This window comes from Madurella fahalii (genome assembly GCF_045866475.1).
Source record: "Madurella fahalii IFM 68171 DNA, scaffold_2, whole genome shotgun sequence".
Lineage (NCBI taxonomy): Eukaryota > Fungi > Ascomycota > Sordariomycetes > Sordariales > Madurella > Madurella fahalii.
The window spans coordinates 9033845-9047147 of NW_027263972.1; the positions used below are offsets into that span (position 1 = coordinate 9033845).

The 13303-nt window shown below is 55.1% G+C and overlaps 4 protein-coding genes across 4 annotated transcripts; all 4 read right to left on the reverse strand.

The window, feature by feature from the left end:
* Window positions 1-955: 955 nt before the first annotated feature.
* Window positions 956-2797, reverse strand: MFIFM68171_05456 (General substrate transporter; the record flags this gene model as incomplete). Its single annotated transcript, XM_071060876.1, has 6 exons — window positions 956-1059; window positions 1116-1238; window positions 1295-1402; window positions 1462-2301; window positions 2359-2538; window positions 2596-2797. 6 exons carry the CDS (start codon window positions 2795-2797, stop codon window positions 956-958), a joined length of 1557 nt encoding a protein of 518 aa, XP_070916977.1.
* A 3716-nt stretch (window positions 2798-6513) lies between these two features.
* On the reverse strand, window positions 6514-7845 carry MFIFM68171_05457 (uncharacterized protein; the record flags this gene model as incomplete). Its single annotated transcript, XM_071060877.1, has 1 exon — window positions 6514-7845. The coding sequence occupies one exon, from the start codon at window positions 7843-7845 to the stop codon at window positions 6514-6516; it is 1332 nt and encodes a 443-aa protein (XP_070916978.1).
* Window positions 7846-8771: 926 nt separating this feature from the next.
* Window positions 8772-10488, reverse strand: MFIFM68171_05458 (Nitrate/nitrite transporter; the record flags this gene model as incomplete). Its single annotated transcript, XM_071060878.1, has 3 exons — window positions 8772-9645; window positions 9752-10263; window positions 10318-10488. The coding sequence occupies 3 exons, from the start codon at window positions 10486-10488 to the stop codon at window positions 8772-8774; spliced, it is 1557 nt and encodes a 518-aa protein (XP_070916979.1).
* A 2274-nt stretch (window positions 10489-12762) lies between these two features.
* MFIFM68171_05459 (NADH dehydrogenase [ubiquinone] 1 beta subcomplex subunit 7) lies at window positions 12763-13188 on the reverse strand (the record flags this gene model as incomplete). Its single annotated transcript, XM_071060879.1, has 3 exons — window positions 12763-12867; window positions 12970-13094; window positions 13155-13188. 3 exons carry the CDS (start codon window positions 13186-13188, stop codon window positions 12763-12765), a joined length of 264 nt encoding a protein of 87 aa, XP_070916980.1.
* Window positions 13189-13303: the final 115 nt, after the last annotated feature.

Here is a 13303-nt window from a genome sequence, read left to right on the forward strand (position 1 = left end):
AAGGTCAAAAGCATGGAGGTAGCGACTGCGAATGCGGGGCGGCACCGGAGCGGGCAGCGCACCGCTGGTGAAAAAGGCTCACATGCGGCGTGTTGGAAGAGCGTGCGGCTGGTTTCGCGATGGTACCACGGGGGTGGGAATTATATTGTGGTTGGTAGCTGAGACCAGCACCCTGCTTATAGGTTGTGGATGAAGTTGATGTCAGAAGCAAGCAATGGGGGGTCCAAAGAGGCTTGTTCAGTTATTAGTGGACAGTGTGGGGGTGGGACCCAGCCTTTCGCGGGCCCTCTCCGTCGCCGGGCTGCTGACGTCCTCATTCCGCGCTGCTTACTACAGTACATAAGGTACCTTTACCTGGCTGTATCCGCAAGACGACTCGACCATTGGAGGTGGATGCTTGACCGCCTCCATCAAGCCTCCCCGGTTCGCTCAACGCTGGTTCTCTCCCTTTGCCGTAGAACAAGACCTTGTCGATGCATCAGGTGGTGAATTCTCTGGCCAAAGGAGGATTGATGCAGGTTTATTCGCTGTCGATCCCGACGAGTGTCGCATTGCCAAGCATCATGCCACTGGAGTTAGTGTAGCACGCTGTCTTGGCTACCTAAATGCGCTGCGGTAGCTAGGTACTGTCTGGTACAGTGCATAAATTCAGGTACTGTACAGTACCTACCTATCTACGCAGCATGCCCTGGCCTCGTGGAGAGCGCCGACTAAGCGGTGTGTTGACGCTGTGATTACAGACACAGACACCAGAAATTCTCGTTGGGTCAAGCCTTGTATCTCATTTCCCAGATCCAGTCTGCTCAACCGCGGTCACGATACAAGTGAGGCATACATCAAAAGAATCCCATTCTACGAATCCGGAGAGCTACCCCTCGAAGTCGTTTCTGCCTCCTGTCACCTACGCACAGGGGTTTGCCGCATCCAACTAAATAGGTCCCTGCCATGGCCAACTCTACACCTTCTCCTTGCTTTGCCTCTCGGACTCCTCGGCGTGCATCACGGTCTTGTTGACAGCAGCTTCTGCGCGGTGTGCAAACTCCTCCTTGTCCTCAAACACTGCGGCAAACGTTAGTCTCGTTCTCAGATTGCTCAGCGCTGCAATGGGTGCTTACGGAAAGCAAGCTCCTCGAGGGAGCGGCCGGATGTCTCGGGCCACAGGAACCAGATCATGACGGCCTCGGCAAAGATCCAGCAGCAGTAGACGAGGAGATATTTCCAGCCGATGGCTTGGGTGCCTGCCAGCAGTGTTACCAAGGTGCCGCGAGTGACATTTTGAAAAAGGGGACCATACCAATAGGGTTAACATTGGTACCAAAAAATTGTGCTGCCTTGCCCCAGAACTGGAAAATAGAGATGCCGCGGGCGCGCTGGGCATACGGGAAAATTTCGATGAGATAGGCTGCAGACGAGTCAGTTTTTTCCAATCCAGCAGGAAAAAAAGGGGCTGGCTCGGCTTACTGTATGTCAGCGCGTTAAAGCACAGGTTGTACGCCGGACTATAGGCGTAGATCCAGAACAGGGACAGCTTGGCGGCAACAGGGGAGTGGTCATCGACGAAGACGGCGGTGCAGATAGTCCACGCCACATAGACGGCCAAGATGGACAGGATACCCGTCAGGTACATGGTTCGCCGTTTGAAGCGCATGACGACCAGCGCAGCGCTGACGCCGCAGACGAGCGACCAGCACTGGTTCCCCAGGTTGTACTTGGCCTGGAAGCTGGGGTCGGTATACCCGATCAACCTGAGTACATCGCCGAGGAAGTACGAGATGACCACGTTGCCCGACAGCTGCGTGAACAAGCCTAGCAACGAGCCGATCACCACGCGGCGGCGCATCCCCGCCGTGCGGACCAGGTCCCCCCACGATCGCTTTGAGTTCTCCAACTCGATCGCGAGCGTCGTCTTGATCTCGACAATCTCGGCCTTGACAAACTCGGACTCGGCATTGCCCTCGGCGTGGTACTTGATCAGCACCTGCTCGGCCTCCTCATAGCGGTCCTTGCTAATCAGGAAGCGAGGGGATTCGGGCAAGAAGAAAACAAACGTGACTTGCAGGAGGGACGGCGCCATCTGCAGGAGCGAGGGGATCCGCCAGGACCAGTCGTTGGCAATCTGCTGGGTCCCAAAGGTCGAGCCCGCGGCTACGATCGCGCCGATGAAGTAGCACGCGTTGAAGAGCGAGGTCAAAATCGGGCGCTCCTTGGGGTAGCCGAGCTCGCCAATGAGACAGGATCCGGCCACAATGGCGTAGGGCAGGCCAAAGCCGATGATCCCGCGCGCCATGATATACATGGGGCCTGTGTCTCTGTCAGACTTCTTCCTCACCGGTCCGTGCGGCGACGACGAGAACTCACCGTTGAACGCGAACCCCTGAATAATGGTACCAATGATCATGACGCACGAGCCAAACATGATACACCATCTACGGCCGAAAGTGTCGTTGACGAGGGGGATCAAGGGCAGCCCGATAACCGAACCGAGAGGCAGAGCCGACGCGAGGATGCCATTGTAGGCGCCGGTAGGATGACCAAAGTCTGGGCAGGCGGTCAGGATGGTGTTTTCTTCCAAAGAGAATACTCGACAGCACTTACACTCTTTCCAAGCGGGCAAGAGCTGCGCAGCGTTGATGATCTGAGAGTCAAATCCAGAAGTCATCTCGATACCGATGACGCAGGGGAACAGGAGGAAGTACATCATCCGCAAATTTGGCTTCTTGTACCAGGGGATCGGATCCTCCATCGCCATGCGATGGATGATATTGTCCGACCCGCCATCAGCACCGGCGCCGACCATCTTTGCTTCGGGTTCCGATGAAAGTTGCGGTGGTCTCCGGTTCGAGGACTGAACTCACGACCCCCTAATGTGCGAAGACGTCAAAGCGGCGTCGACAGGAAAGGCACTGTGCGAGACGGAAGCCCTTCTACGGGTTTGACAAAGCATATATGACCATCTACATCCCAGACTACGGCACTAGCCAGCATGGCAAGGCGTCTTCCGTTGCTGGGATCCACATCCTGCGCTTTTACAACTAAACTCGACGGACAGGACACTCAGACCCAAAGCAGGAAGGAGCTCACTGATCCGCCGTCTGGACGCCGCTCCCGTCCAGCCAAATCATTGGAGAGCGGAGAATCCCACGACGGTCTCAATATGAGCCATATTGAGTATTACAGGCGCGAGCATGTCGGACCGAGAAGGATCTTCAAGCAAGGCAGACTCGGGTTTTCCGTTCACTCCGATTCCTACTTCACGCCTAGATACGTAGCGGCTCTGGCAACATCGGCTCATCTTTCTTCTGCCTTGGTACGACGTTGTAAGCGGTTAGGCGGCTATTTTCTTGGCTGTCGTGGGGAACTTGGGGTGGGAGGAAGGCGGCATATTTTAGCCGAGATCGGCATGGACGCCGGTGTGATGGATGGGATCTCTGGGCATTGCCGGTGGTGTCGAGACAAGAGATCGGAAATACAGAAGCTGGGGGGCAAGCAGAGAGTGCCCAGCTGGGATCTGCCACACTGATATTTCTTTGTTACGTTTCAGGACTTCTTATCGTCCGCCGCTGCTAGCTAGAGTGCCTCTTGGTTAGCCTAGACGGATCGATCCCAGGTGCCACCCGGCTAGCGCTGGTAGAAATGAATCCGAGGCGAAAAAGGGTGCTCATCTCTGCTAAGCAAAGCCGCACCCTGGACCTTCGGAATCGATGCCCAGGGGTGTACTATGTACATTACATACACCAGGCGGCGAGGGGCACGGAAGAGGTTACCGTCCACAACCAGACCATCCAAGATTCTGACGTTACATGCAGAGTCTGTCGTAGCGGGTTCGGTCGGATATAAGCCATTAGGGCTATTTCCTAATTACCTCGTTCGGCGTAATTCCCCCCTCGGCCAGGTCGATACCTCGCTTGACCACCCTCCATCAGACCGCCCGAAAATTTATCGGATGAGCGGCTGGTGCTGTCTTGGCTAGATTTAAGCTTTGTGGCGCTTTCCGTCGAGGAACAAGAGCCGCGCCAAGGTCTTGGGCGTATCGATCTCCCGGTTTGGATGCCAGGAGGGAATACGCAGGGTGCCGAGCATCACACTGAGTGGTCAACCTCGGGTTTGAAGTCCAACCAAGTCATTAACAAGCAGCATCGGGTGTGGCTACTCGAGTAGTGATTGTGCCGATGCTCTTGCAAACGAAAAGAAAAAGGACGAACGGAAGCAACGGGAGGGAACAATATGGCCGAGACGGAGCAGATCTGGCGATTGCGCGGTAACTCGCCATCGGCAGTTACTACCCCTGGTTTACTTTGCATCCCGCGCCCCTGCCCATGAGCCGTCGGGCCCGTCCCGCTAAAATATGGGACACGGTTAATGGAACACCGTTACAGCCATAGAAGCGCACAAGGTGGCTGAAAAACGCGGGAACCAGGTCTTGTGTGATTCCCTCATCTTTACCTGGCTCCGAGCATAATACTTTTGTCACACTGCAGGTCATTCTAGATCGAAGCATGCAATTTTAAAAGGAACTGCGATCATGTCTATAAAATGAGACACAAAGAGCGGGATGTGCATCGGCACATCAAAGAGACTCTTAATCCTGGCCCCGGCCAACCTCAGGGGAGAGGACTCTGCCAACGTACAGGGCCTGTAGCTTGCAACAGATCCAAACCGTGTATATAGCTTACCTGCCCGTGGTTTCAGAAACCGGAACTGCAATAAAGTCATTCGCTCACTTGGACTTGGCCAGCAAACAAAGCAGGGAGACCTGGAAAGAGATGAGCCAGGTTGGATCAAAATACCAGTAACATGAGTACTCACTCTTCAAGCGGTAATTCGTTCTTTGACCGGTACTTGACCATAGCACTCCTCGCAAACCGTGGGAGAGCACACCGGGTGAGCAAAGGGACCATTGATCGGTAGACCTCTACCGGGTGGAGAGGAGGTTACCTTATGCATATGCACCCTCCATTGACACACCAGCCGGTATGGGGCCATTACTGGGCTTGGCACATGACATCAAAGACCTCATGTTTCGGCAGTTCTGGGTTACCGCAAGTAGAGCGACTGCTAGGGGTGTGAGGAGGTCGAGGCACGCGAGTAAGAGCTCCATGGTCGTGGCCGGAAGAGTGGATAGCGTGCTGACTGTCTGTAGACGTAAGGGTTTAGGCTTCTGAACGTGACACTCTTCAATGTTTATTAATAATGGAAAGATTTGAACTTGAAAGGGCTGGGTTGAGAAAAGATAACCATTGATATATACAAGCATGGCTTTCCACATAGATCATGGAGGCACACGCCCCCTACCTGCAAGACGATCCCTCGCATCCTTAGCACCGCCCGCTTTTGTATGACCACCTAGTCGATCAAGTATTGGAGTGGCCCTAGATTTTGGCTATTGGCTTAGCTGAACTTCGTCTGAAACTTTGCCAACTAAGATCTCCGGGGTGAAACTACGGCAGGTTGATCTCAAGTCCCAGCAAGAGCAGAGGCGCATATCAAACGGACAGAACCTACACTTTGACCCGAATCTTAACAGGAACCACACTCATACCACCCGCAGATTCCCTCGCAACCGCTCGAGCACAGGCATCGCCCTTTGGTGCAGAAGCCGGTACCGCCTCCGCATATCGAACGTGCGCTCGGCGGTGTATTTTGTAGCTCGCCGGGGAGGCGAGCGTTAGGGACGGTGAGGGCCGGTAAGGTAGCTGCTAGCGGCGCAAGCACAACCAGGCCGGCTAGGAGGAGCTTCATTTTTTATAGAGGTAGTAGTAATGACGACGTGCTGGCGGTCCAAAGATGGTATAAGGCGCGAAGAGTAGTAAGCGGCGTCTGCCTCGGATGGTTTGAACAGATGGCCGGGTGAAAGGACAGTGACGTGTTGATATACAACCAGGGTCGGAAGCGACTGGCATAAAATCAAGGGGGATAGGGGATTCTGTACCATTGATGTGATGTTGTAGCAGTAACATACCATAACATGTACGTTGGCGGGCGGGAACGCGAGTGCTGGATTAACCCGTGGTCTCTATCGGCAAAGAATGCGGGTTGCTCGCTAAGAGTCGCACCGGCAGATGTGAGTGCTCAACAGATGTTGGCAGACTGAGCTTTGGCCCGTCTCTGAGATGTAACACGTCTCCGTACCGCTCATAACTCATGTGCCATCGGCGGGTTGGCCTCACGTGGGATATCCGGCTCGAGATCCGGCGGGCATTGGGCCTTCCTGACCGGGACCGCTGCAGCAGCCAGGATTAAAAGGCCATGATTGAACCGTGCCATTGACATCCCGCTCTTGTCACGGCATTTGGATATGAGACCTGCCGAGGGTATAGCCAAGTGCCTGGCCTGGGTTTTGACGTTTGGTTTTGGTACCCAGATGAATCGCCATCCATGGAGCGGAGAACACGTGGCATTATCTATACTACTAGTGACATTTATACATCCGTGAGTGGCGTAGCGATGTTTACCATATGTCGTGCGCCTCATAACAGTACGGCCCAGGAATTGGAGAAGATATCGCCATTGGTATCACAAGCTTGGAGCTGTCTCCTCGACGCTCAGCCCATCATCAACTTCTGCCCACCGATCATCTATTTTGAAAAAGTGAGGGTACAAGTGTGCCCAAGGATTGTCATACTCGTCAATCCCCACGCCCCTTTTAGCCGCGGCTCGCAAGAGTTTCCCACACGCTATTTTGGCTGTTGTGAGTTGCTCTAAAGGTGCTCCTTCGTTATCGTCGGTCCCCGGCCCTGGAAGGTCAAGCACAAAGCTAATGCGCTTGAGAGATGGAAGAAACGCGCTGTCGGCAAAAGCGGCAGAAAACTGATCCAGCTGTGACGCCATGGACACCGGTCCTCTGAAATGTAAAGTTTCTAAGCTCTTCGGAAGCAACTGATGGAGACCGTGCGGGTTACCGGCGGCCTTGAGCAGCCTCGAGAGGGTAACGCTGCCCAGCGCGAGCTTCAGGGACTTCAAGTTCAGGACCGGAAGGAATTCGACAAAGAAGATGCCGGGCGTGCCTGTCAAGTCATAACTGTCTATAGAATGGATGGCGAGGCTCTCGAGTCCCACGAGAAGGTGGAATTTGGCAATGGCCATCCAGGTGAGCATCTCGACGGCGTCGTTGCCGAGGATTTCGAGCTTCCGCATCCTGGAGGGCGGGTCTGCTTCGCAGGCGCTCGAGAACGCGATTTCCTTGCCATCGTACTTGGCGTCTAGCCATTTCCGCCATTCGTGGTCGACAGAGTAGACCTTGATTTTTTGGTCGGCGCGATCCGCATCTGTTTCGGCCGTTTCGGCCGTTGGGCCTTGCTTGTCAGGCGTGCAGCTCCGGGGTATGGCGTAGAGAACCTCGGCCTTTTTCATCAGATCTCTGGTGCTTGGTCCCTCGAATCGCAAGCTGCACGTGTACATCAAAACAAGATGCTCGATTCTTCCCTCAATGATAGCGGGCGTGGCCACAGCCTGTCCGCAGGCACCCGCTATGACAAGGAGCTTCAGCGGCCATGCGAGAGGGAACTTGCCGTCAACCCAGCATTCGTCCCAGCCTGTGTCTACTTCCAAGGCGCGCACGTTTGTAAAGTGCCGGCCCAGGGCTTCCCACTCTTCGTTAGTTGGCGTATCCCCGGTGATTTGCAAGATTTCGGTTCCAGGGTCGATGTTGGTCAGCACGTCGTGCAGATCGTGGCCGGCATCGTCTCTGTCATGCTGGTCGCTATTGATTCCCCGCGTCTTGGTGAGATCGATGACAGGGCTTGGCCGCGGCGGGTCTGCGCTCCTGGATCGTGATGCTGCGGCGAACCAGAGAGGCGGCTCGAACCGCAGCGCAGAGTTTTGCTCATTTTCCTCACTTGCCGCCATAGCGCCGAAGCGTCTTATAAGTGGCGGAGATAAAGTTCTGTTTCGCACAGCGGGGGCTTTGGAAACGGCAACACCGTGATGCCGGATGTTTGCGTGGGAGAAACCTCTCGCGATGCAGTCAGCAAGAGACTGACACCTCAGTCGGCGCACAGCCAAGAGCTGAATTGGATATCCCGCCGCTACTGGCCGCTGACCGAAGTCGGGATCCAGAGCGTTCCTGGCCAGCTGCAACCTTTGCCGCCGTCGATACATTATTTGTGATTTGCGGTCCCCCGCTGTCCTTTGTGTTTAAGGTTATCGCGAATCACCGTGGTAGGATTCGTTTTTCTTTGCGCGGCTGCGGGCTACTGGGACTTGCTTCTGCCTGAGGCACCGTCTCTAGCACCTAAATCTTTGAACCAACGACGCAGTACACCTTCGGGACTACTCCATCAGCAAGACCCGGGGCTTATAGATTTAATTCATTCATTAGAATGTATTGACTACACGCAATAACATAGGAAACACTTCCTTTTTTTTTTTTTTTTTTTTTTTTTTTTTTACTATCTTCAGAACCGCGTAGTTTTACGAGGTTGTATCTGGGGTCCATGGGCCTAGGCTGGCGGTCACTCCATTAGTTACAAACATTAGGTACCGTGCCTCCCTTGTTTTACTCTCCATGACCGAGCATTATTCTTGAAAAGCTTCGAGTCATGCCCTCCCCGTCATCAGTATCCACAACTACATTACATCCACAACAAGCACATCAGCAAGCTAAATACCAAGCTGCCACCGAAGACAAGACTGTGATATGTCCGCGCTTTAGTCACCCTTGCGAAAGTAATTACTTGGACGAGGCTACTGCGGATGCCAAAGTTCAATTTGCTTTTAGAGTGCCTTACTAAGTAGACAATACTACAATCTATCTTTACCGTACCATATCCTCGTCAACGACCACCGATCTGCCCCTTGGGAAGTGGGGGGATCCAGCAAACCGCCAGATTCAAGACAATGTGGATGGCCCCAATGACCCAGAATCCCTGCGCATAATTCGACCCGTTGCCCATGAACCTGAAGATGATCGCAAAGACAACCCCGCCAAGGTTCCCGCCCGCCCCGGTCAGCCCCGACAAGACGCCGTTCGCATACGGGTACACGTGCGGCAGGAGGGCAAAGTTGGCACCATTCCCGGCCTCGTGGAAAACAGCCATGACCACAACCAAGCCCACCATGGTCCCCAAGTCATGCGGGTCCAACACGCCAATCACAATCAGCAGCGCCCCGGTGAGCACGCCGCAGACGTGGATCCAGATCTTCTTGAGCCACAGGCTCCTCCCGAAGTAGTTGTACAGCAGGTCCCCGACCACGCCGCCCAGCGGCCTCGTGACGAAGTTGAGGAACCCGAACACGGCCGCGTAGTTGCTCGCGCTGGTCTGGCCCAGCTGGGGGAAGTTCTTGAGGTAGTACGCCCCGAGGATCGAGTTGACGGCCAGCTCGCCGCCGAAGCTGCACGCGTACGTGGCCACGTGGAACAGCGCGTGCAGCGAGAACACCACGGGGAGCGACTCGCGGAGCGAAGGGCGCACGATGATCTCGCCCTGGGCCGTCTCGAGGGCTTCGGCGACCGAGAGGTCGCTCGTTGGGAGGTGGGACTTTACCTTTTTGGAGTCGGCCTTTTCCACGTCGTCGGAATGGCCGCCGAGGGACGCGGCGGGGGAGAGTCGGGGTTCGCGGTCGGCGACGGTGCCGGGGATGGCGACGATTGTGCCCGAGATGCCGTGCGATTCGAGGTTCTGCTGGACTTGTTGGTGGCGGTCGTCCCTGAGGCGTGGGGAAATGCTGGTTAGAAACAGCGGTTTTTTTTTTTTTTTTTTTTTTTTTTTTTTTTTTTTTGGACTTGAGAAGAAAAGAGTAACGTAGTACGTACCACTTGCCCATGGGCGTGTCCTCACATAGTAGTAGCAGTCCGATTCCGCAGGCGATCAGGCACACTAGCGGGACGATAAAGGTGATGCGCCACGCCTCGCCGGGGGCATGACCGAACCGATGCACGAGGGAGTCATACACCGCCGGCATGATGAAGTATGTGATGCCGCCGCCCGCGTTGCCCCAACCGCCTGACAGTGCGTTGGCGGTGCCGACCACGTTCTTGTCGAACCAGCCTGTGCACCAAACTTGACAGGGCACAAACGATCCTCCCAGGATACCGATGAAGAAGCGAATGATGTAGAGCCCCGTCGCGTTCCTGACAAGGGGTGCGAGGCCAATGGGGATGCTGCCGACCAGCAGGATGAGGCTGAACACCTTGCGCGATCCTATCTGATCACACAGGGGGCCAGCTGCGAAGCGTACAGCCAGCGTCGCCACGAGGGAGACAATGTTGGAGTTGGCCACTTCCTCTGAGGTGAGGTTCAGATCTTTCTTGATGGTCACAGTCAACTATTTAGATGCTAATTAGTGGCTGTCTCCCTACTGTCAGACGATCAAACGTACCAACGGGGGAAACGTGTACCAAGCCCAGAATGCCAGCATGAAGCCCATCCACGAAAAGAAGAAGACCCTGCCATGCCTGTCTACTGGGTTCAGAATGGGCACGCTGCGAGCTTTCTTGTTGACGGGGTTGAGCACTGGCGTCCGCCAGAGGTCGGATGCCTGGAAGCCCATTCCGAGATGACTTTGTGACTGAACAGGGCACCGAAATCGATGACTCGAAGCTGTGTGTCAATGGCAATCTCGTGTCCGTCTGTGAGGATGCCGAGTAGCCGATTGAGTCCCTTCGACCGCTTGAGGGCAGTTTATAAATATGTCATTCACACTCCGCCGCCCACAGACGGTATACACCGCGCCGAGATCGCCAGAAACCCATCGTGGCGGAGAGACAGACCCTCCCACGGAGGACCTGGGGCATTCTCCTGAACTTGCATCTCCGGTCCATGCTTTATCTCAGGCGCGAAGAAGCGCGGAGGAGCCGGCCAGACCCACGGAAACAAGTCAGGCCAGCCCTGCCTTATCTCCCTCCTTATCTGCTTATCGGGGCGTGGCCTCCTAGCCATTGACAGCGGTCGCTCTTTGGCTGAGGCTCCCGACAAGGGCCCGTCTTGGCAGAGATAAAGACGTGCCATGATGATGGGCCCCGGATCTCGCACATCAGAAACGATATCTTGTCTGTGTCGCGTCGGTAGGCTATCACGACGTTGTCATCTCCGCGGGAATCAAAAGCTTGGTCTGGGTCATCGATAATCCGGTGACGTGCCACCGGTGAGCCAACGATATTGACCTTATATGCTTCATCCCGACGCCATCCTCGCGGGAAAGTGCATGGGCTGAGCAGGATTTTCTTATCTCTGCGATCCATGTCCCCAACGGGCGCGAGGGACGATCCTCAGCCACTAACCGACAGCTGTCCGACTTCAAGAGCGCGGTATGGGTGCCGGCGAGCGTTTACGCCTCCGGTTCTAAGGCCCATCCATGGCCGCTCGAGAATCGTGTGGCCCGCGTGGGGGTACCAGCTTATCGCATCCTCCTTGTCCCAACCAACCTGTTCCTGGTCGGTCCTCACCTGTACCTGGAACCCAGAACCGAAAGGTCTGGACCCATGTCGAATTCATCTGCAGCATAAATTGAGAGTTACTTTGAATTCGCCCCGTGGAGACTGCTTACGTAGCCCTATCACAGTTTTGTGAACCTCGTCTGAGGATTTCCCGGAGGTGTCCACTAACTGCGATACTCGGAATACGAGTACCAGGCGCTAACAGATTGTATCACGGAAAAGGCTGTGATGCAGTGCTAATCTGTAATACTTTCAACCTAGCATTCCGGCTCACGGCTCGGCGTTAGAACTGTCCGTCTCATGTTCCCTGCCATCCAGCTTATCGAGGGCCCTGTAGACAATAGTTAGGGATCGAATCAATGCGACCTAGCAGGGAAAGGGGGGTTATCAGTCGTTGCCAGATATCACTCTCTGGCGCTGGGGTTCGCAGCATCGTAATCAAGACCGCGCCACCCCCCAAGCCACTACCTTATACCCGGTGCTCCGGCCGAGTAGTTGTTCCGGCGAACTTAGTCATAGGGTATCCGTGCCGGGTCACGCTAAACTGGGCTGAGTTGGGTGCAACGACGCTCAGCTTTATGATAACGAATAAGAATGAATCGGAAATTCAGAAGGGCATGTCCTACCTAACTGAGCTTTGCAGCAAAGCAAACTGTATGTGTGGCAAGACAGCTCCCGTCCCTGTGGTCGAGTCCATCAAACCAGGACCCCACGATCTGAGAGGGTGAGAGTGGTGTCGCCGGCTGGCCTTGTTGCCTTAGTTGCGCTATGCAATTCTTTAGGCGTCATATTCTGCGGAATACAACCGCCACCTGAGTGCAGAACCAACAGTACAGTCTGTCGACGACAATGTCGAAGACGGTTGGATTGTAAAATGCCATGGATGCTGGGCTGTATCTGATAGATCACCCCCTTTGTGTGCCAGAACAAGAGCCCAGATAAACGAAAGGGTCAGGTCACGTAGATAAAATCACTTTGCATGGCAGTAGAAGGGAAGAAAACGGGCTCAAGGTCCTGTTGGAGGGATCCAAGGAGCGGCGCGTCCTCTTCAGAGAGTCGAGAGCAGTGCGACTCGCGAAGCTCTGAATCGCCCCAAGCATACCATGAGATTGTAGCGGGCGGAAACGGGACTGAAGGTAAACCTAGGCGTTCTCCTTCCGTGACTGTTCACTGGGACCCTTTGATGTAGCGGCCGAGTTTCCGGTGGATACCGGAAGACGCGCGAGAGGTTCCAGTTGCGGAAGCGGGAAGGGATTCTGAAAACCACGGTTATCAAGTGCCTGAGACAGTGAATTTGCCGTCTATTGTTTCCAGACACACTGGCATGCGCTGGCGTGTATGTACGCGGCGATTTCGTTGCTTGCCCCTCCCGGACCACCACGGCCGCCTCAGTTGCTCCGAGCACCGCCCTTGGCTTCCCTGAGCTCATTCATCTTGGCTACCCGCTTCTTGAACTCGACGTATTGGCATTTCTCGTAGCTGTGTCTCTCGTCCTGCAGCAACGGAAGGTCAGTTGTCAAATCCACCCGAATCCGACGTTGGTTTGTCGGCTTGTCTCTCGCTGCCCAGCCGGGCGTTTAGGGCCCAAATCGTACCTCGCACTTCCACGGCAAGTAGTATGTCTCGTACCGACATCGGTTGAGCGGAATCAGAAGGTGGGCGCAGCTGTCTCGGTATGCCATGGGGAGCTTCGCATCGCGCATCTCCTCGCGGGTCGCTCCTGTTACCGTTCGTCAGCACTCGCGGTACTCTCGGAACGGTAGTTGTTCGGATGCCATACGCCGCGGCGTCTGGGATGCCTCTTCTAGTGCCATTTTGTGCTGCAATTGAGGCGGCTTGGGTCGTCAATCGCGAGGGGCTGATGTGCTGGTCGTGATGTTCCCCGAAGCTGCGACACCAGAACCGAAGTGGAGCTCCCAAGCTTTGGCG